The sequence below is a fragment of the Microcaecilia unicolor genome, chromosome 11 (genome assembly GCF_901765095.1).
Source record: "Microcaecilia unicolor chromosome 11, aMicUni1.1, whole genome shotgun sequence".
In the NCBI taxonomy this organism is placed as follows: Eukaryota; Metazoa; Chordata; class Amphibia; order Gymnophiona; family Siphonopidae; genus Microcaecilia; species Microcaecilia unicolor.
In genome coordinates, this window is record NC_044041.1 from 65,946,183 (window position 1) to 65,969,315 (window position 23,133).

Sequence of the window (23,133 nt, forward strand, 5' to 3'; positions counted from 1 at the left end):
GCGCATTTTCCCTGTTTGAGCAGGTAGTGTCCACGCTTAGGTTTGATTCGCCTGAGCCGGTGGTAGCGGACGCTAAGCAGCTTGACCCTTTAGTTAAGGGAATTCTGCGGGCAGCGCGTACTTTTCCCATGAATTCGGATCTCAGAGATATGATCGTCCAGGAGTGGTCCTCCCCAGATTCTCCTTGTAGGGTGAGCAGAGCTATGGCGAGACTGTACCCTATTCCGCAAGGGGATAAGGACTCCTTTAAGTCGCCGACAGTGGATGCGGTGGTGACCACGGTTACCAAGGCTACGGCTATTCCGGTTGAAGGGGGGGCTGCTCTCAGAGATCCGCAGGATAGGAGATTAGAGTCTTTCATTCGGCGCAATTTTGATCTCTCAGCATTGTAACTTCAGGCCGCTCTGTGCGGGGGCCTAGTAGCCAGGGCGTGTTTCCGTTGGGCTGAAAGTCTTTTGGATGGCCCGGCCTTAGATAGAGCTTCCTTGGTGCAAGAGCTGGCCAAGTTAGAGATGGGCTCTTCCTTTTTGGCAGATTCTAGTTGTGATCTGCTGAGAGCTTCTGCTAAGACTATGGATTGGCGGTTGGAGCTCGTTGGGCTCTTTGGCTTCGTGGTTGGACGGCGGATGTGGCGTCTAAGTCCAAGTTATGTTCTCTCCCCTTCAAGGGGACCTTGCTGTTTGGAGAAGAGTTGGATAAGTTGGTTCAATTTTTTCAGCGTACTCAGCCCTTTCGCGGAGGTCGGCGAGGAGGCCGAGACGCGCCAGGGGGAGGTCTGTCCTCCGGGCGTGCTTCACAATGAAGGTGTGCGGGTCCAGCCTCTGGTAAGGGTAGGGGCTCGTTTCAGTCAATTCTATCAGAGGTGGACCCGTATCACGTCAGATCAGTGGGTACTCATAGTAACATAGTAACATAGTAGATGACGGCAGAAAAAGGCCTGCACGGTCCATCCAGTCTGCCCAAGATAAACTCATGTGTATACCTTACCTTGATTTGTACCTGTCTTTCTCAGGGCACAGACCATATAAGTCTGCCCAGCAGTTTTTCCTGCCTCCCAACCACCTGTCCCGCCTTCCATCACCGGCTCTGGCACAGACTGTATAAGTCTGCCCTCCCCTATCCTCGCCTCCCAACCACCAACCCCTCTTCCCCCCACCTGCTCTGCCACCCAATTGTAGCTAAGCTTCTGAGGATCCATTCCTTCTGCACAGGATTCCTTTATGCACATCCCACGCATGTTTGAATTCCGTTACTGTTTTCATCGCCACCACCTCCCGCGGGAGGGCATTCCAAGCATCCACCACCCTCTCCGTGAAAAAATACTTCCTGACATCTTTCCTGAGTCTGCCCCCCCTTCAATCTCATTTCATGTCCTCTCATTCTACCGCCTTCCCATCTCCGGAAAAGATTCGTTTGTGGATTAATACCTTTCAAATATTTGAACATCTGTATCATATCACCCCTGTTCCTCCTTTCCTCCAGGGTATACATGTTCAGGTCAGCAAGTCTCTCTTCATACGTTTTGGAACGCAAATCCCATACCATCCTCGTAGCTTTTCTTTGCACCGCTTCCATTTTTTTGACATCCTTCGCAAGGTACGGCCTCCAAAACTGAACACAGTACGCCAGGTGGGGCCTCACCAACGTCTTATACAGGGGCATTAAAACCTCCCTTCTGCTGGTTACACCTCTCCCTATACAGCCTAGCAATCTTCTAGCTACGGCCACCGCCTTGTCACACTGTTTTGTCGCCTTCAGGTCCTCGGATACTATCACCCCAAGATCCCTCTCCCCGTCCGTGCCAATCAGACTCTCCCCGCCTAACACATACGTCTCCCTTGGATTTCTACTCCCTAAGTTCATCACTTTGCATTTCTTCGCATTGGTGGTGCGAGCTGGGTACGCGCTAGAATTCAAGACTTTCCGTCCATATTTTTTCCTCGCCTATCCGTGCTGCTCTCGGGTCAAGGCCAGGGCGATTCGACAGACGCTTCGTCGGCTGATAGATCCCGTGCCGGTTTCAGAAAGGGGGACAGGTTGTTATTCGATTTATTTTGTGGTCCCCAAAAAGGAAGGTTCCTCTCGGCCTATTCTAGATCTCAAAAGGGTCAACAAGGCTTTGAAAGTTCCCTCCTTTCGCATGGAAACGTTGCGCTCGTTCATAGTAGCGGTGCAGAAGGGGGAGTTTCTCACATCTTTGGATTTGTCAGAAGCCTATCTTCATATTCCCATTTGGGCGGCGCATCATCGGTTTCTCCGTTTTGCGGTTCTGGGACAGCATTTTCAATTGTGTGCGCTGCCGTTCGGTCTGGCTATGGCGTCTCGTACCTTTTCCAAGGTTATGGTGGTCATGGCGGCGGCTTTGAGGAAACAAGGAGTGTTGGTACACCCGTATCTCAACGATTGGCTCATTTGCGCCAAGTCCTTTCAGGAGAGTGTGGATGCTACGGCGAAGGTGGTAGCTTTCTTGGAGTCGCTTGGCTGGGTGGTGAACTTGGTCAAGAGTCACCTGGAACCGACTCAGTCCCTGGAATATCTGGGGGTTCGCTTCGATACGGCGAAGGGCCGGGTGTTTTTACCGGCAGTTCGAAATGCTAAGATGCAGTTATTGATTCGCCAGTTTTATGCCAAACTGTTCCCGTCCGCTCACTCTTACCTTCAGATTTTGGGACTCATGGCGGCATCGATAGAGGTAGTGCCCTGGGCCAGGGCTCACATGAGGCGGCTGCAGGCGGCACTGTTGGAGCGGTGGTATCCTCAGACTCAGAGCTTGGAGAAAAGACTGTGCTTGCCAGATCCGGTTCGGCTCAGCCTGCGATGGTGGCTTCACACGCCGAATCTGGAAAAAGGCATGCCCTTGGATCCTCGGGAGTGGACGGTGCTAACGACGGATGCCAGTCTAGCAGGTTGGGGGGGGCGCATTGTCTCAGAGAGGTAGCTCAGGGTCGCTGGTCAGAGGAGGAGGCCTTGTGGTCCATAAATCGGTTGGAAACTCGGGCGATAAGGTTGGCACTGCAGTCTCTTCAGTATCTTCTCGAAGGCAAGGCAGTTCGAGTACTGTCCGACAATGCCACGGCGGTGGCGTACGTAAATCATCAGGGGGGTACCAAGAGTCGAGAGGTGTCAGAGGAGACGGCGGAGTTAATGCGTTGGGCAGAACTTCATCTTCAGAGTCTCTCGGCAAGTCATGTAGCTGGAGTAGACAACGTCAGTGTGGATTTTCTGAGCAGGCACATGTTGGATCCAGGAGAGTGGTCGCTACATCGTCCATTGTTCTGTCGCCTAGTGAAGGAGTGGGGTCTGCCGTTGATAGATCTCATGGCCTCGTCAGACAATGCTCACGTACCCAGGTTTTTCAGCCGGCGGCGAGGTCCGAGGGGATCGATGCTCTGGTGCTCGCGTGACCCCCTCACCAGCTGTTGTAAGTGTTTCCTCCTTGGCCCTTGATAGGACGGATAGTTCAAAGAATAGAGCGGTACGCCAGGACAGTAATTCTTGTGGCTCCAAATTGGCCTCGTCGGCCTTGGTTTGTCAATCTAGTACGTCTGGCGATAGGCGGGCCGGTCGCACTGGCGGAGTCGGTGGTGTTGGTGCACGGTTCGATCGTGATGCCAGACCCGTCTCCGTTCTCGCTTACGGCCTGGCTCTTGAAAGGGACAGGCTGAAGAAGAAAGGTTTTTCAACTAAGGTGATTGATACTATGTTGCAGTCCCGTAAACGTTCCACGTCCTTTGCTTAGGTTAGGGTGTGGCGGATCTTTGAAGGTTGGTGTAACGATCGTTCTTGTTTGCCCTGGACCGCTTCCATTTCGGAGGTGTTACTGTTTTTACAGGATGGTGTAGACAGAGGTCTTGCTCTTTCCTCTTTAAAGTTGCAGATTGCGGCTCTGTCCTGTTTTTGGGGAAGGATACGGGGAGTCTCCTTGGCGTCTTCCCCGGATGAGGTTCGGTTTTTACATGCTGTAAAGCTGATTCGTCCTCGGCGGCCAGTTGTACCGCCGTGGGATTTGAACTTGGTGTTGGAAGTCTTGGTAGGGCCTCCCTTTGAACCTTTGGGGTCGAGTACTCTTAAAGATCTTACTTTGAAGTCGGTGTTTTTGGTGGCTATTACTTCAGTGCGGTGAGTTTCGGAGTTGCAGGCTTTGTCTTGTCGTGCTCCTTTCCTGGCTTTCTTGAAGGAAAAGGTCTCTTTGAAGCCTGTTCCATCGTTTTTACCCAAGGTAGTGTCGTCTTTCCACGTAAATCAGGACATTTCTTTGCCAGTGCTGGGAGATAAGTTGGGAGATGCGTCTCAGCGCCGTTTAGCCAAGCTGGATGTTCGGCGAGTCTTGAGGGTTTATTTATCCAGGACTCGGGAGTTTCGGTCTTCAGATAGGTTGTTTGTGTTGTACGGCGGTCCAAAAGAAGGGAGCTGCAGCTTCTAAGGCAACTATTTCCAGATGGTTGAAGGAGGCGGTTTCCTTGGCATATTTGATCAAGGGACGTAGGGTGCCTTACCAACTGAAGGCGCATTTGACCAGGGGAGTAGCTTCCTCTGATTCCCCCTTCCCATATTTGCCTAGAGATATCTAGGGACTCTAACTTCTACTTAGGTCTCCACCTCTGGAACTCCTTGCATCTTCTTCTCTGCACCAAATCCTCACTTTCCAGTTTCAAAAAAGCAGTCAAAACCTGGCTCTTCAAGCTAGCATCCGAGTGACACTTTGACAGCATTTGGATCCCTGCAATCTCTTTCTTCCTTCTCTCTTGTTCCATCATTCCCCCCATGTCCCTACTGCCCCTCTCCTGTTCTCTTTGGTTTACTTATACTTTCATTGTAAGCTGCCGTGCTATGCCATTGGCGTCACCAGCAGAATATCAAGCATTTGTAAATAAATAAGGGCCATGAAATATTCAAATTTCTTAATCCTTCCAGCTTCAGAGACCAAGTTACATTCCTGAGCTTGTAATTGAGAATGTATATCAAAAGTAATCAAGATGATAGACTTAACCAATTGATCTAAAGAAGCTAAAGCTGTCTACATTCTCTCTGAAGTTATGTTATATATATCTTAGTTATTTATTTATTTTATTTGTTTCATTTGTATCCCACATTTTCCCACCTTTTTGCAGGCTCAATGTGGCTTACATTATGCCGTAATGGCGATCGCCATTTCTGGAATGAGAAATACAAAGTAGTATTGCATTTAAAGTACATAAATGTTAAAATAAATTGTAAAGTAAGTTAGATAAACATTTCATTTCAGGCATGAGAGATAAGCGGGTAATGCATTAACGTTAATTAGTGATAAATTAATTGAAACAGGAATAAAGAGTTCAATATTGTCTGGTTCTGGTAGAGTTTTGATGTCAGGTCATTTGTGAAGGATCACTATGGTAAGTCTTTTTGAACAGGTTAGTCTTTAGTAATTTCTGGAAGGTTACTAGGTCATGCATTGTTTTTATGGCATTTGGCAGTGCATTCCATAGTTGCATGCTGATGTAGGAGAAGTTAGATGCATATATTGATTTATATTTAAGTCCTTTGCAACTGGGGTAATATCTTGATAAAAGGGGACCTAAGTGTCATGTGAGATAGCTGCAGCTATAGCCCTAAGAATAAACACCTACCCCAGAAGTGGAACTTCCATAGAGTGACAGGTTCCAATTCTAAAAACTCTGTTGGACAGACTAAATGAGCTATTTTTATTTCTATCTGCTGACATATTTACTATACTACTGTGTAACAAAGCAATGTGGTTTATATTGTGTGGCATATACAATTAACATGGTGCTTAAACGTGTAGAACACTAGTACTTATGCAGGTAAATGCTAACTGATTTCTGAGCACTCTTCTATAAATGACGCATGCAACTTAGCGTGTAAATATAAGGGGGGGTGTTCACAAAAGAGAAGAGCATAGGTGGGACCAACATTTACCCACATAATTTACAGAATACTGCATGTTATGCATTAAATTGCCACATTTAGGCACATCCACTTACCCCTGCTATTGACTTGATGTAAGTGGGTGCACCTACATATAGGTGCATTGATACTGATTTATGCTAGTACTCTGTAATGGAATCTTGGTGTCCAGATTCTGTTAAAGAAGTGGCACTCGGTGCACTGCATCTAGGCATCCAGATTTTCAGTAGCTGTGATGAGGCTGTTTCTACAAACTGACCTTTTTCTAGGATCTTCAGGATTTTTTAAAAATAGTAATGCATTCTTTTCTATGTCTTTGATGTTGCTCAATAAATAGTTAAATAGTAGGAGAACATGATGCCTACCAGTCCTTTAAGCAACAGAACCTGACTGTCTAGTAATTGGAGGTTTGGGAGTGACATTTCCATGTCAAAATATCTGAAATGCTGTGAGGATAGCCTTTTCCAGCTTTAGGGTGTGGATCTCGCCTTAAACACCCTTTGAATCATTAGATTCCTCTTCGTATGTGTTCTAGCCATAAAGACTTTGGGAGCAATATTTAGCCTGTGGTGGTAAGCAGCTTGTAAGCCTCTCAGAGCCACAAGCTGAACTAACCCTGGATATTCAATGCCAGAGCATGTGCGGCTCCCGGCATTGAATATCCGGGTATGTGCACTGCCTAGGAAGTTACCCAGGCTCTAGCCGATATTCAGTCAGTTAACCTGGTGCATAAAGTTAGGGCAGCCTTTTTGCTGTCTTCACTTTGTGCTTACTTAGCTGGTTAGTGGACTGAATATTGCTGCTCACTGACGAAGTTGTGGCTCTGCCCAATCTGCCCTCAGATTGCACCTAGCCTAGCTGGTTATGGAATGGCTGATTAGTGGAAATATTCAGGGGCACTAACCAGTTAAGTGCCCCTGAATATCGATGACAGACTAGTTTATTTGGGTTTGATCTGGCAGAAAGCCCTCCTGTCCAGTCAAACCCTTTTGAATATCGAGCCTTTTGGGATCATCTATGCAATAAGGAGGGTGAGTTGCGCTCTCTTTCTTCAGTTCCTTCAAGACGGTTTCTTAGAACCTACAGTCTGTTTCTGGAAATTCATTTGTCTACATGTCAGGTCCTGAACCCTAATAAAAGGAGATACTTTTGGCACAGCAGTTTGCTGTTTGTCCCTTGGTATTCCAACACAGTTGGAATTGGCCTTTAGCAGGCCATAGTGCTATAAACCTTCATTCACAGCTAGCTAAGAATTTGCCCCTATTTTATAACATTCTCTCCCAAGTAGTTCAGTGGTTGCTGTGATTATCCTTGACCAGAGGCCTTAGACTGTAATGTTCTCTATAACCTCTAGAACTTTTTTTTTTTTAATGACTGATTTTTGTGATTCTCAAGTATATTCAATTATTCTTTTCATAAGGTGTTTTTTGAGGAAGAACGAAGTATACTGACTTACAGTACAAGTCCATGGATTCCATCATTACAGTATGCCTTTCAGGACAAAAAACACCTTTATCTGGTAAACCTGCTTAGTTCTATATACTCACTTTTGCTTAGTGTAACTAATGGGTTGTAAATTTAATTACAGAAGAAAATATTAACATTTTGTGAAAGTGACTAGAATGCTGATATGTGAAATATGGTGTGATGCAAGTTTATAAGTCATGGCCACAAAGTTTGTTCTTGTAATGCTGTTGTATCGGACAAGTGGAAAGCTAGAGTTTGAGAACTGACTTGCTTCACTTGACGTTGTGCAGGTCATGGAGTACCAGCCTGGAGGTGATCTGCTGTCCCTCTTAAATCGTTATGATGAGCAATTTGATGAAAATATGGCTCAGTTTTATCTGGCAGAATTGATTTTGGCTATAAACAGTGTTCATCAGATGGGTTATGTGCATAGGTGAGTGGTTGGCTTTCAATTTAATGTGTTGTATTTATATATAGCCTTCTTTAAACCAAGGAGATTTTTAAGTACAGAAATAATACAATCTGTTTATAAAAAGGTGGTTAATAAAGACCAATAAATAAATACATTGCAATAACAATCTAGAACTATATTATATACAAAATCTTAATTGATATTACTCTGTTGAAGTGCTTGTTTTAGTTGAATTTATGGTGAAATAAAATGTCTCTCAACAGAATCACCCTTATCACTTAACTGTTTCCCCTTCTTTGAGAAGAACTGAGTTTTTCCCTTTGTCAAAATTTTATCTGTTGGCTGGAATTCTATACCTTGATGCCCTAGTTAAGCATCTGGAGCTTATGGATATAGAGGATTTAATGAGAAAACCTGAATCTTTCTTATTGTCTCTGCCATACCAGTCCAAACAAGTCAGTTGCATCCTTTTCCTACAAGAAGATGGAGGTAGGGATACTGAACTTAAAGTGTTCTTGAAGACCTGGCTTTTTTCCTGGGTCTGTTTTTTGAATGCTTATATTTTATTTTTCTTCTCTGGTTTCCTTCTTGAGTTTTCTGTTTATCCGTTGCCAACTGTGTTCTTGAAAATATGATGTCCTATTGTTGCCTCTTCTACCATATGTCCCTATTTGTCCCTGTGCTATTGTTTGTGTTCTCTGTTTCCCACTCATTTCCTTTTAACTAGTTTGTAAACTGCCATGAAGCCTTGTGAATGGTGGTATATTAAATGTCAAGACTAAAACAAATAAATAAACAAGCAAACGTTTCCAATGACATCACCAGTATATGGACTGGTGCCCTCTGGAATTCTCTAATATTTTTCTCTTCTGTTAGAATCTAATATTGTGTTGGTTGTTTGAGCAGGTCCAAGGCCTAGCTCCCCATAGTGTGGGCTAAGGTCCCTATGGGGACCTTGTCTGTAAGCTAGTGTTGGGTCCCTATCCTCCCTCCGACTTAGTGTCCCTCTGGGGGTTCTTGCTGTGCAAGACAAAGCAAAAAAAAAAAACCCCTTTGTCATGTTTCATAGATCCACAGTCCAAAAAGGTTTTTAGACTCAAACGTTCCTCTAATTGTAATACTACACAGGCCAGGCCACCTGCGCTCTGATTTATGTGGGCAAAACTAAGAAGATGATCAAGACTTGAACATAGAAGCTTTAACAATGGACACATTTTGGCGGTATCTATTGTAGAACATTGAATAACTACTGGACACTCACCCCCCCCCCTTTACAAAGCTGCACGGCAGTGCCGACACAGCCTATTCACTTTGAATGGGCTGTGTCAGCATTACAGCTCCAGCAGCTGCTAGTGCAGGTTTGTAAAAGGGGAGGTTAGTAAATGATTTACAGCATTTCAGTATTAAAACTTTCCCACTGAAATGGAGGGGTGATAACATAGGTCCAAATTCTATATATTGCACCTGAAAAATTGGCGCAGATTAAAGACACGCTTGGCATGCTTCTATCAAGTGTGCACAACTTAATTGAACAAGCTAATCAATGCTTAATTGGGTGATAATCAATTAGCACTAATTGACAATTAGGATTTAGGTGCATATATGATTCTGTAATGGATTGCACCTAAATCTTATCGCTCATAATAATTTGATGGCGTGGTTATGGGCATTCCTGGGGGCATTCTCAGATTTTATGTGCATTGATACAGAATCATACCTAAGTGTACCTAACTTAGGTGCCAGTATTGCAGACTTCCAATGGCGGACTTGCGAGACTTCTGCTGAAGTCTTGGAGGCCACCCTTGTAAGTATCGGTGGTCATTTTGAACAGCGATCAGGCAGCGGGGGAGCACCAGCACTAGCGCCAGCAGCGGACAGGCAGGACCGGGGATCTTTCCTGCCTGCCCCGAAGAATTGGTTACACAACCTGAGTGGATGAAGGAGGGGCAGGTGAGAGAGCAGGGTCGTTGGACATGGGTGGCTGGAGGGGGGGGGGGCAGGGGGAGAGTAGGGTCGCTGGACATGGGTGGCTGCAGGGGGGGGGCAGGGGGAGTGGAGGGTCGCAGGACATGGGTGGCTGGAGGGGAGGGGGGCAGGTGAGAGGAGGGTCGTTGTTTGATTCGCCGCTCCTTGCCACTTGATCTGCCGCTCCTGCCACTTGCTCTGCGTGTTTCCCTACTCCTCCCCCTGCCTGGGAATCAGCTGTGAGTGATGTCAGCCTGGCTACAGAGCCTAGCTCAGCAACTCCGAAGGAGCCACGAACACAGGCAGACACATTAGAACGTTGGTGGTGAGAATTATTATATAGGATAGTCCTGAATAGGAAACAAATCAACAATATTAGCCTGAGGGGCACTTTTAAAACAGTGTTCTCACAAAACAGTGGTTGTCATGTCAGTATTCCTTCAAAACCAGCATTTCTCTTGTTTCAGAACTGATTTGCTGATGTATAAATAATGATTTACATTGGATATACAAGTCTTCCTTAAACATACACATTTTGGTTTTTATAGTGGTTTTTTGGTCAGTTTTAACATAGCACATGATTATTATTTTGTTTTTAGAGTGCGTTTCCACTCTTCATTATTGGGTTATAAGATTTTATAAGGACATTAGCAATTGGGTATGTTCATTCTCCCTCCCCTCCCTTTTTTGACATCGCTATGGAGTTGTTAATCATGTATGTCTTTTCCACATTTTTGACGTACACGCATTAATAACGTATTCATATGCATGTATAATTGCATATATATTAGATTGTAAGCTCTTTGAGCAGGGACTGTCTTTCTTCTATGTTTGTGCAGCGCTGCGTATGCCTTGTAGCGCTATAGAAATGCTAAATAGTAGTAGTAATATATGGATCAACATGTTATATTTGTATGAGATGCACACCTTTAACATTTGCATCTTTCTGAACTACATTGTTTTAATTTGTGTAAAAATTGATATATTTTTCTGTTCCTTCTTGAATAATAATTATTTCATCATTTATCCATTTTTATTACACTCATTCTCTTGAGAATAAGCAGGAATAATAATCTCACATGTAGGTGACGCCGTCCATAGAGCTTGGTGCAGTCACTGCCAAGTATATTGTTACTTTAAATCTTTGAGTCAGTGCCTCCACTGTGCAGGCACAGGTGCCTTCCCAACTGATGCTCAAGTGCGGGACCAGCAGTCTATCATTTTCTGTGGAGCAGAGAAGTTGTTTTTTTAATCTCTCCTCAGCGTTTCAAACTTTTGCCTTTTTGATGCCTTTCCTGTTTTGGATATTTTTACTTCATATTCATTTTTCTGTTAGGTTGTTCAGTTTATTCATTTTTTTTCAATTTTTTCTTTAATTTTTCCAGTTTCAGACTTTGGAGCCCGGGAAACATCGACCAGTTTTGGATAAGCGACTACTCGTGCTCCCTGGGCCATAGAGCCTTTTGACTGTGTGTTGGCTGTTTTTCCCTCCATGTCAATGAGGGTGCCAAATAACTTTAAGAAGTGTACTTGTTGCAATAGGACTGTTTCAGGCATGGACCTTCATAATTGGTGTGTTCAGTGCTTGGATCAAGAGCACCGGGACATACGGTGTAACCTCTACTTGCGCATGCAAGAGAGGACCCTTAAAGGCCTGCAGAGTCCAGCATTGAGCATGGCAGAGGATTTGGCACTCGACTCGGAACCTGCATCAACATTGGGTGCACTGACGTAATATCGAGATGGTCTGACATCTGACTTTGTACTCCGAACGTGTAAGGACTCTGAAATTGTTGTTGGTGCTGCGTGCATCGAGGGAGCTGCAGCAGAAAAAGCCTAAGAAGCATCACCATTGTTATCCCTCCAGGTATCCTGCCTAGATTCCCCCTGCATCGATGTCCTCAATGCATGAGAAGCATCCATGCCACAGTGACTGCTCTCCTTCTCTCCAACTTGCTTCTCATTGAGAGCTTTTGAGGTCTTCAAGATCTCCTACTTCTGCATAGGCTATAACTCAGGCTGTGTCCACACTGCTTTCTCAGCTGGTACTTACTCTACAGGAGGAAATATGGGTTATGCTCAAGGAGGAGCTTTCAGGGCTACTCCATTCGCAGTCTAAACAGGCTTACAAAGTGCTTGCGCCAGCCTCAGCCTAGCCCATTGATACATCAGAGAGACAGTCACGGGAGAGGTCCCGCATGCCGGCCTGGTGCTGACCATCGGGGGAAGCATGAACCAGACAAACGCAGCGTCGACATCGGCAGAGCAACTTTCTCCAACTTCAGAGACTCGTCTGCTTCGACAAAGAGCTGACGCTGTAGTTGATGCTCTCTTCCTCGTACTTCTAATGAACAGTAAATCGAAGAGTCAGATTCGGACTTCTCCTGGGAGACAGATCCAGACTCACAGGGCTTCTTAGCTGAGAAGTCCTGTGACATTCCATCTGATCCTTCTCTATCACCTGAGAGACGTAGGTCTCCTCCAGAAAGTATATCCTTTCCTGGCTTTTTCTGTGAGATGGCTGAAGCCATACCTTTCAAATTAGAAACAGAGTAACAACTTAATTTAGAACTCTTTGATGTTCTACATTATGACTCTCCTCCTAGAGAACGAGTTGCTGTTTTACTTCACAGAATTATGAAAAATACGCTAATCAAAAACTGGGAGACTCCACTGACAGTTCAGATGGCTCCAAAGAAAATTGATACAATGTATAGGATACAGAAATGCACTGGGTTTGAGAGAACGCAGTTACCTCACTCCCTGTTTGTGAAATCTGCTTTAAAACAGTGCAAGATCTTGTGCTTCTGCTCTTCTGGGAAGAGAAGCTAGAACATTACTCCTTTGGCAGAAAAACTTTTCAAGCTTCAATGCACATTACATTGTCTGCTTTACTCTATAATTTGCTTAAAATGTCTAATACAGAGCAATCTGTCCTTTGCAGAGTTCCTTCCACCTGAGAAGACTGAGGAATTCCATATGCTTCACAGGAAATTTCTTAACTGCTGTAAATATCTGGCAAGGCAAGCCTGTGATGTCTTTGATGGCTCTTCAAACATTTCTGCCTTAGCAGCAGCAGTGCAATGTCTCTCCTGGCTCAGGGTCTCCGATCTCAAATCTGCTGTCCAGGAGCCTCTTTGAGATGTCCCTTGACATAGAGAAAACTTGTTTGGTGACAAAGTTGAGGATATGGCTGACCTAATCAAAAAACATACATATACTATAAAAACTCTATCTAGGCTACAGACGTCTGCTACCTCATCTTCTACTAGAAGGTTTGCAGAAGGATTTCAATAATCCAGTTACTATATGTCTAAGCATTGTTATACTCCTACTCCTCCTCCACCTCAAAGGACTACACTTCAGCACTCAGGTCCAAGGCAGCAACGGGGTCAAAAATCCCAGGCACCCTCTGTCTAAGCAACAACCCAGTTTTTGACTCCTTTCTAGAGAGTATTGCCACTGTCCAGTTGTTTGTGATCGTGACCTACCAAATGTACTGTCTCTACTTGGTTGACTGACTGTATCTCCTACACGTATACTGTAAAGTGGATCCTCTTTTCTCCTGGGGTGCTGCTCCAAAACAACAAACAGTGCTACACCGCGCAGGCTTCAGCCGCTGCTTTCTCTCCCGGTCCCCGGGAGAGTAGCAGTAAAAAGAAAAAAAAACACACAGCACAATTCAGCCCTGGTTTCCAAACACAGTTCAATTTGAGCCAAGCTTAAAAAAACACAGCTCGGTCCAGCTAGGCTTTCAGAACACAGTGCAAATTTAGCCAAGCTTCAAAACACAGCTCAGTTCAGCTAGACTTTCAAGAACACAGTGCAAATTTAGCCAAGCTTCAAAACACAGCTCAGTTCAGCTAGACTTTCAAGAACACAGTTCAATTTTAGCCAAGCTTCAAAACACAGCTCAGTCCAGCTAGGCTCTCAAAACACAGTTCAAATTTAGCCAAGCTTCAAAACACAGCTCAGTTCAGCTAGACTTTCAAGAACACAGTTCAAATTTAGCCAAGCTTCAAAACACAGCTCAGTCCCGCTAGGCTTTCAAAACACAGTTCAAATTTAGCCAAGCTTCAAAACACAGCTCAGTCCAGCTAGGCTTTCAAAACACAGTAATGGCTTTGCGCGGGCTCAAAGCCTAGGGTCCCACCCTCTTGGTCAGTCATACTCCTACCTGACCTCCTCCCGCTTGACCCGGCTTGGCCCCGCTACTTCCTTGGCTTTCGCTGAGCCAGAGCTGAAAAGTCCATCGGCTCTTCCAGGGTGTTCTCCGGTTCAGTCAATTCCATAGGGCAAGGCTCACTCTCTGCCTCCCCCTCCTCAGGAGCCCAATCCATATTCTCTTCACCCCGCCCTTCTCCCAGCTGCTCACCCTTTCTTTCATTAAAGCTCTTAGGTGTCTCTTCTTTCTCCACCCACCTGTTCCACCACCTCTTCCCCCAGGTTGGAGACTCAGCCTTATTCCTTCCCCTGCGGCCCTCCTCTGGAGACTCCTGGGAATGCACATAGTTTCTCTTATCCCCAGGCTCCCTTGGGGCATGCTGGGAGTTGTAGTTCCTTATTTCTAGTTCTTTCCTGGGGAATGCCTGCCTATAACGGGGGTATTCTGGCCTATCCCAGGGTTCCTTTGGGGCCTTTCCTACATACTCTTTACATACCCCCCCCCCTTAAATTTCCACCCCCGCATTCTTTTTCCTCCTCCTCCTCCACCCGGGACAGGGCATCAACATTTCCTAAATATCGCCCGGGACGATGCTCCACAGAATATTGGAAAGGCTGCAACGCTAAGTACCATCGCATTAGTCTCCCATTATTGTTCTTCATCACATTCAACCATTTCAAGGGAGCATGGTCCGTTACCAGCTTAAATTTTCTCCCTTCTAAATAGACACTACACTCCTGCACTGCCCATCGTATGGCTAAACACTCCTTTTCTATGGTGGAGTAATGTTCCTCATGAGGCAGGAGCTTCCGGCTTAAATAAAGCACTGGGTGTTCCTCCCCTTCATGCTCTTGGGACAGCACTGCGCCTAACCCCCTCCCCGAAGCATCTGTTTGAAGGACAAAGGGCTTTTCAAAATCAACTGCCTTCAGCACAGGTTCCTGACACAGGGCCCTCTGCATCTGTTCAAATGCCCTCAATTCCTCCGCTCCCCACCTCAAGTGGTCCGGATTCCTCCCTCTCAGCATGTCAGTTAAGGGAGTGGCCATTGCGGAAAAATGAGGGATGAACCTGCGGTAATACCCTACCATCCCCAGGAATCTACGCAATTGTTTCTTGGTGTTTGGTCTGGGAAACTCTTGGATGCTTTTAACCTTATTCAATAAGGGCCGGACCTCTCCCCTTCCCACATTATACCCTAAATACTTCACCCGGTACTGCGCAAAATAACATTTTTTTGGGTTAAGGGTGAGACCTGCATCCCGGAAAGCCTGCAGCACTGCCTCTACCTGGTTTAAATGGGTGTTTCCAGTCTCCACTATGTATTACCACATCATCCATATATGCGGCGGCATATGCCTGATGTGATCGGAGAACCCTGTCCAGCAACCTCTGGCAGCTTGCAGCTGCTGAATTAAGGCCAAAGGGCAATCTTTTGAACTGGTACAGGTCTATGGGCGTACTAAAGGCGGTCTTAGCTTGCGCCCCTGACGTAAGGGGAATCTGCCAGTACCCTTTTGTCAAGTCCAGGGTGGTGAGAAATTGTGCAGATCCTAGCCTGTCCACCAGCTCCTCAATATAGGGCATAGGATATGCATCCGCTTGAGAGATATTATTAAGCTGGCGGAAATCTATGCAGAATCTCCACTCCCCTTCGGGTTTTGGTACTAACACCACTGGGCTTGACCAGGGGCTATTTGACTCTTCGATCACCCCGAAGTCTAACATTTCCTGGACCTGTTTTATCACCTCCCTCCTTTTCATGGGGGACAGCCTATATGGCTTTTGCCGAACTACTTTACCCTTTTCTGTTATAATGTCGTGCTCCACTAGGTGAGTATTCCCAGGGCAGGCCGTCAACACATCGCCAAACCCTTTTAGGAGCCTTCCTATCTCTTTTTTTTGTACCTGTGACAACCGGGGATTAACCCCTGGCTCCCCTGGCTTGAAAATATCTCTTATTTGCGGTCCCAATTCCTCTCCCTCCTTTTCCTCCCCCCTGGTCTGAAAGCCTACCCTTGCTATCCAGGGTTTCATCAGGTTAACATGGAAGGTTTGGACCCGTCCCTTCTCGTTCGCTACCTCATACGTGAGAGGCCCTAGTCTCTTCTTCACCACCCAGGGACCCTTCCACCTAGAGGCAAACTTATGAGGATCCTCCGAAATTAGGATAAGGACCCTATCTCCTACTACAAACTCCCTTTCCCGAGTACCTTTATCATAATATTCCTTTTGTTGATTTTGGCTCTGTTCTAGCCTATCCTGGGAATATTCTTGTAACTTATCCAATCTGGCCCTCAGATCCTGTAAATATTCGACCACTGACTGATCGGAGGTGTCCGGGGGTACCCAGTGTTCCTGTAAAATATCTAAAATTCCCCTGGGCCTCCGTCCAAACATCAATTCATAAGGGGCAACTCCTAATGAGTCTTGCACCTTCTCCCTGTAGGCATATAGCACGAAGGGCAACAGTTGGTCCCAACCTGTCCTATCCTCGCCTAACGCTTTTTTAACATACCCTTTAAAGTTCTATTAAACGTTCTACCATCCCATTAGTTTGGGGATGGTAGGCCGCTGTACGGATATGTTGTATCCCAAAAGCCTCCCACACTTGCCTTAAGGTACTTGACATAAAGTTGGACCCCCTGTCTGTCAAAACTTCTTGGGGGAATCCCACCTCACAAAAGATTTTTATCAGTTCCCTGGCAATGCCCTTCGCTGATATGCTTCTCAAAGGTATGGCCCAGGGGTACCTAGTGGCCATATCCATAACCACTAAAACATAGAGGAAGCCTCTTTGCGATTTTGTTACCGGGCCAATAATAATCCATTGCGATTCTCCTCCCCGGTTGTTCCACTCTAGGAAGGGGTTTTAAAGGTGCCTTAGGCGGTAGCCGGTCTGCCACCTTCTGACAGTTGGGGCATGACTGGCAATACCTCTCCACCTCCCCATAAACTCCTGGCCAATAAAACCGGCCCAATATCTGAGTCAGGGTAGCTTGGGAGCCCTTATGCCCCCCAAAGGGTGATCATGCGCGAGCCTTACTACTAGGGGACGGAACGCTTGGGGGACTACTAGCTGTCTCCCCGCTTCAGAGTTCTCCCAATTGGGTACCCTGCGATATAGAATGTCCCCCTCTATCATGAACCCCGGGACTTCCCGGCCCTCCCCCTGTCGGGCCCCTTTCCCAGGCATATTCTAAAGTAGGGTCCGTGGCCTGCTCCCTATGAAACTGGGGAAACTGCTCGCTCAATTCTTTCGGGGCTACTGGCAGATAACTTTCTTTTCTTGCCTGCTCCAAGGCCTCCCGTCTGCCCCTCTGCTCCTTTTTTTTTCAAAGCTTTCCCCTTTCTCTCTTTTCCCGGCTCCCCTAAGACCTCCCCTTGAAAAGGAAAAATACCTCCTATTCCCTCTTCCTCAGCCTCAGGGTCTCGCCGAGCCTGAGAGCGGGTAGTGACCCACACTCTTTTTTCACTAATACACTCGGTAAAGGGGGGCCAGTCCCTTCCCAAAATCATGTCCTGTGGCAGTCTGGGCAGAACGGCCATGGCTATCTCTAGCTCCCCTGTGGGCCCCTTCACGTGAACCCTATGGAGGGTATAACGGTACTGGCCCCATGTATACATTGAATAGCCACCGCTCCCTCATAGGTATCCTTACCTCCTGTCCTCCTCTTTCTTATTTGTTCCCATAACCTCCTAGAGATCATGGACTGGTCTGCCCCGGAGTCTAACATGGCTACCATCGGTAAACCCTCAACCTCTACCTTAGCAGTATACCGAGGCCTAAACCCTTGGGCAACCTGCGAGGTCCATCCCTCTCGACCTGGGCAATCCCTCCTGAAGTGCCCAGTCTTCCCACACTTATAACAGATTTTTCCTTCATACGAGGGGGCCTTTTTTTCAGGGCCTGAGGGCACTACGGGCTTTTTACCACCCCAGCCGAGATCGGGTTTCCCTCCCTGGGGATCTGGCTTAAAGAAGGAACTTTTGGAACCCCAGCCTCCCCCAGGTCGGGGCTTACCACCCTCCAGTTCGGGTTCTCCCCAATGTTGGGCTTCCAAATAACACTCCAACCCGGCGTCACGGCCTCCACCGTCTTACAGCCCCTTTGGACCAATCCTGCCCTAATCTCCCTGGGAAGGCCCTGCAGGAACTGCTCCACTACTAATTCTTGAAGAATCTCTCCCGTGGTGTGGCGATCAGGTTCCAACCATTTTTTTTACCAAGTCCATCAGTCTAGTGGCCACCGCTTTAGGGGTTTCCCCCTTCTCCCATTTAGTGGACCGAAACTTACGCCTATAAGGCCTGAGTACTCAGTCCATACCGGTCTTAATGGCCTCTCTCAACCTCCCATAGTTGCAGCGTCCCCAGGGCCAAGTCTCTAAAGGCTCCTAGAGCCTCCCCAGATAAGGAAGGCACTAGCCGCATGGGCCCACTGCTCTTGTGGCCATCCTGCGGCCACTGCCACCCTCTCGAAGGCGGTCAGGAAATCATCTACATTATCCTGCTCAGACAACTTTCCCCAAGTAAGTGATTTCAGGGATAAAGGTCCTACCGCACCGCTTCCTCCTGGCCCCTGTCCAGTTGCTCCGGCTCCACCGCCCCTGGGAGCCTCGATCCCTCGCTGAAAAAAAGTCCAGGAGCATATTCAGCACCGGTTGTTGCTGCTCTTGTGCCGCCGCCAAGGAGTCTTCCACCATCTTCCCCGTCAGTTCTTGCTGTTTCTGGAACTGCATCGTCATCCAAGCGAAGATCTCCTTGGGGTCCATCCTTGCTCCGGAACAGCGACTCCTGGTGGGGAAAAAAACAGAGGACACCTCCAAGTGCGGTTTCACTACTTATGTTTCCCCTTTTACTAGGATCCCTTTATTTCCCCCAATCTAGGCCCCGCTTACCGGAACCCCAGACGGGTCTGCGCCTTTCTCAGCGTTGGCCCCTCCGTCGGGCTTTTCTGTCCTGCTGGTCCTGGCCTCCTCGAGCGACAGGTCCGCGCACAGATCCCACCACTGCCACCAATTGTAAAGTGGATCCTCTTTTCCTCCTGGGGTGCTGCTCCAAAACAACAAACAGTGCTACACCGCGCAGGCTTCAGCCGCTGCTTTCTCTCCCGGTCCCCGGGAGAGTAGCAGTAAAAAGAAAAAAAAAACACACAGCACAATTCAGCCCTGGTTTCCAAACACAGTTCAATTTGAGCCAAGCTTAAAAAAACACAGCTCGGTCCAGCTAGGCTTTCAGAACACAGTGCAAATTTAGCCAAGCTTCAAAACACAGCTCAGTTCAGCTAGGCTCTCAAAACACAGTTCAATTTTAGCCAAGCTTCAAAACATAGCTCAGTTCAGCTAGGCTTTCAAAACACAGTTCAATTTAGCCAAGCTTCAAACACAGCTCAGTCCCGCTAGGCTTTCAAAACACAGTAATGGCTTTGCGCGGGCTCAAAGCCTAGGGTCCCACCCTCTTGGTCAGTCATACTCCTACCTGACCTCCTCCCGCTTGACCCGGCTTGGCCCGCTACTTCCTTGGCTTTCGCTGAGCCAGAGCTGAAAAGTCCATCGGCTCTTCCAGGGTGTTCTCCGGTTCAGTCAATTCCATAGGGCAGGCTCACTCTCTGCCTCCCCCTCCTCAGGAGCCCAATCCATATTCTCTTCACCCCGCCCTTCTCCCAGCTGCTCACCCTTTCTTTCATTAAAGCTCTTAGGTGTCTCTTCTTTCTCCACCCACCTGTTCCACCACCTCTTCCCCCAGGTTGGAGACTCAGCCTTATTCCTTCCCCTGCGCCCTCCTCTGGAGACTCCTGGGAATGCACATAGTTTCTCTTATCCCCAGGCTCCCTTGGGGCATGCTGGGAGTTGTAGTTCCTTATTTCTAGTTCTTTCCTGGGGAATGCCTGCCTATAACGGGGGTATTCTGGCCTATCTGAGGGTTCCTTTGGGGCCTTCCTACATACTCTTTACAATACTCAGGCTGGGCTTGACCCTTCATAGCCGGGTCACTGCTCACAATGTAAGAGCCATGGCGGCTTCAGTAGCCCATTTCTGCGCTGCCTCCATTGAAGACATTTGCAAGGAGACTAAGTGGTTTTCTATCCACACCTTCACTGCTCTCTATTGTCTAGAGCAACATTCTAGGTAAGATGGATGGTTTGGACAAGCGGTTCCTGCAGAATCTTTTTACTATTTAAGTCAATTCCACCCTCCTGCCCTTTTTTCCCACCAGGCTCACTAACTACTTTGTTGTTAAAAATTCATTCATGTTGTGAGCCTGGTAGCTAGTGAGTTCACATGTGAGAATATTATGCCTGCTTGTCCTTTGAGAAAGCTAAGGGGTTCTTTTACTAAGTCAGAGTAAAAAGTGGCGTGCAGTAGTGCAGGCGTGTATGTTGGCACGCTGGGCCAGATTTTACCATGTCTGTAAAAAAGGGCTTTTTTTTGAATGGATGGGAAAAAGGGCATGTGGTAAACTGAAACCAGCGCGCGGTCTAAAACCGGCTTGAGCCCTTAATGCCACCCGTTGATCTAGCGGTAAGGGCTCACGTACTACGCGCGTGGAGACCGGTTGGCATGTGCCAACTGCAGATTACCACCGGAAATGCCGCACATGGGAGGAAATAAGTAAATCATCCAGGTGTTGCAGGCGTGCGGCAAATCTGAAATTATGCCAGGGGGGTGCGGCAGTCTGATGGTAGTCTTGTTTTGGTGCACGCTGCACGTGCGTAGAGCATAATGCGCCTTTGTAAAAGGGCCCTTAAGTTACTTACCTGTAGCAGGTATTCTCAGAGTATAGCAGGCATATTCTAACATACCTCCCGTTGGAGTTGTCATCTTAGTTTTAGTACTGTACTTCTAGTTCCGCACTTGTCGGGAGGGATGGCACCCACTCATATGTGGTGGGGGCACTGTCTCAAAAAGTGACAGCGCGTGTGACAGTATCTGCACTGGGCTCTGTTGATGATGTCACCCACATGTGAGAATCTATGCCTGTTATCTTCGGAGAACACCTGATATAAGTAAGTAACCAAGCTTTGAACAATATTTTTTGTTATACTTCTAGATTATGACTCCTGATGTTCATCTTTGCTGAAACATGCCTGTGTTGAGTTTTTTTTTTTTTCTACATTTGCCTTTCCTTATTGAGTCTTTGATCTAGAATGGCCTTTCCTTATTTGTGGATGTACTACTAACTTTTTTTGTGTTGAATAATTAAAAACAGATATTTAAAGTGACCCTTGGCATTAATTTTGTTTCCTCGCTTCTTTTGTTATCCTCACTGGATTGTCTGTTCCTTGAGGACTTATTTCCCCCCCTTTTTTTTTCTGCTTATAAAAACTCTTCCCTTCAACTCTTCTACCTTTTCTGTCTTTCCTTCTTCTTATGGCTGTTATTGAAATAAATTGATTACAGCCTTCATACATAGTGGCCTGAGCCACCTCCCCATTATTTATTTGTTACATGTGTACCCCACATTTTCACACCTTTTGCAGGCTCAATGTGGCTTACATAGTACTCTAATGGCATTCGCCAAATTGGTTGATAACAAATACAAGGTTATATTGTGGTCGAATGAGGTAGTTGTGTATCAGGCATCATGAGGGTCGAGGGAATGAAGATTGTATATTGTCCAGTACGATTATTAGTTATGCTGGGTTGCTGGTTGTGGGGATTTATATTCGATTGTTGGGTAAGCCTTTTGAAGAGGTTGGTTTTTAGTGATTCCTGAAGTGTAGGTGGTTATGAATTGTTTTCACAGCTTTTGGGAGTCCATTCCATAGTTGTGCGCTTATGTAGGAGAAGCAGGGCGTAAGTTGCTTTGTATTTAAGTCCTTTGCAATTTGGGTAATGTATGTTTAGGTATGATCGCGATGATCCATTCTGTTTCTGGTTGGTAGATCGATGAGGTCTATCGTGTATCCTGGGACTACGCCGTAGAAAAGTTTGTGGACCAAGGTGCAGATTTTGAAGATGATCCTTTCTTTGATTGGGAGCCAGTGCAGCTTTTCTCGGAGGGATTTAGCACTATCTAATCATGTTTTACCAAGAATCAGCTTGGCTGCTGTGTTTTGGGCGGTCTGGAGTTTTTTCGTGAGTTGGTATTTGCATCCCGCGTAGATTCCGTTGCCGTAATCTGCATGGCTTAGGACCATTGATTGTATTAGGTTTCGAAAATATCTCTCTCGGGAAGAAAGGTTTTAATCGTTTAAGTTTCCACATTGTGTAGAACATTTTCTTTATTACGGAGTTTACTTGGCTCTCAAGGGTAAGGTTACAGTTGATTGTGAGTCCGAGTATTTTAGGCTGTCTTAGTGAGGATGTGTCCTGGGGTGTTTATGGTTGTGGGTTTGTATTTGTTATGTTGAGATGAGAGGATGAGTGTGTTTTTTCAGTGTTCAGTTTCAGTTGGAATGATTTGCCCAAGAGTCCATGATGATCAGGCCGTCATTGATTTCATTGGTTATTTCTGTTATATCATGTCTGAAGGGAATGTAGATTGTAATGTCATCTGCATAGATGAACGGGTTGAGGCCTCGATTGGATAGGGACTTTGCCAGTGGGATCATCATTATGTTGAGAGTATTGGTGATAATGGTGATCCTTGAGGCACCCACAGGCTGCTTTCCATGGTGGTGATATGTTTAAGTTTGATTTTACTTGGTATGTTCTGGTGGTTAGGAAACCCTTGATCCAGTTAAGTACATTTCCATCAATCCGAAAGTGGCCAAGGAGTCTTAGTAGTATATTGTGGTTTACCATGTCGAATGCGCTCGACATGTCGAATTGGAGGAAGAAGTATGCTTTTACCTGTGGCTATTTCCTGCTTGAATTTCGCCAGGACAGTGACTAGGACAGTTCAGTACTATGGTGAGGGCGGAATCCTGATTGTGAGTCGTGTATTATTGAGAACTTGTCCATGTATTCCGTAAGCTGTTTGGTCATCAAGCATTCCATCAGTTTGACTACTAGTGGGATAGATGCAACTGTGCGGTAATTGGTGAGGTCGTTTGTGTTTTTCTTAGTGTCTTTGGTATTAGGGTGAGTAGGATGTTACCATATTCCTCGGGGAAGAGACCTTGTTGTAGGCATGAAGTTTAGGTGGGATGTGAGGTCTGCTGTGAAGCGGCCAGGGGTGGATTTAAGTAGATGACTGGGATATATATCCAGTTTGCAGTGGGTGTTGGTGAACCTATGAGTCGCTTGTGTAACGGATTCAGTGGTGAGGAGAG

At 46.5% G+C, this 23,133-nt stretch overlaps 1 protein-coding gene across 1 annotated transcript in view; it reads left to right on the forward strand.

Moving 5' to 3' along the window:
• Positions 1-23,133, forward strand: part of CIT (citron rho-interacting serine/threonine kinase) — a 1,023,678-nt gene that overhangs the window by 57,363 nt on the left and 943,182 nt on the right. The window contains 2 exon segments of the mRNA XM_030217566.1: positions 7,328-7,426; positions 7,665-7,807. Coding sequence (XP_030073426.1) covers positions 7,328-7,426; positions 7,665-7,807 — 242 coding nt within the window.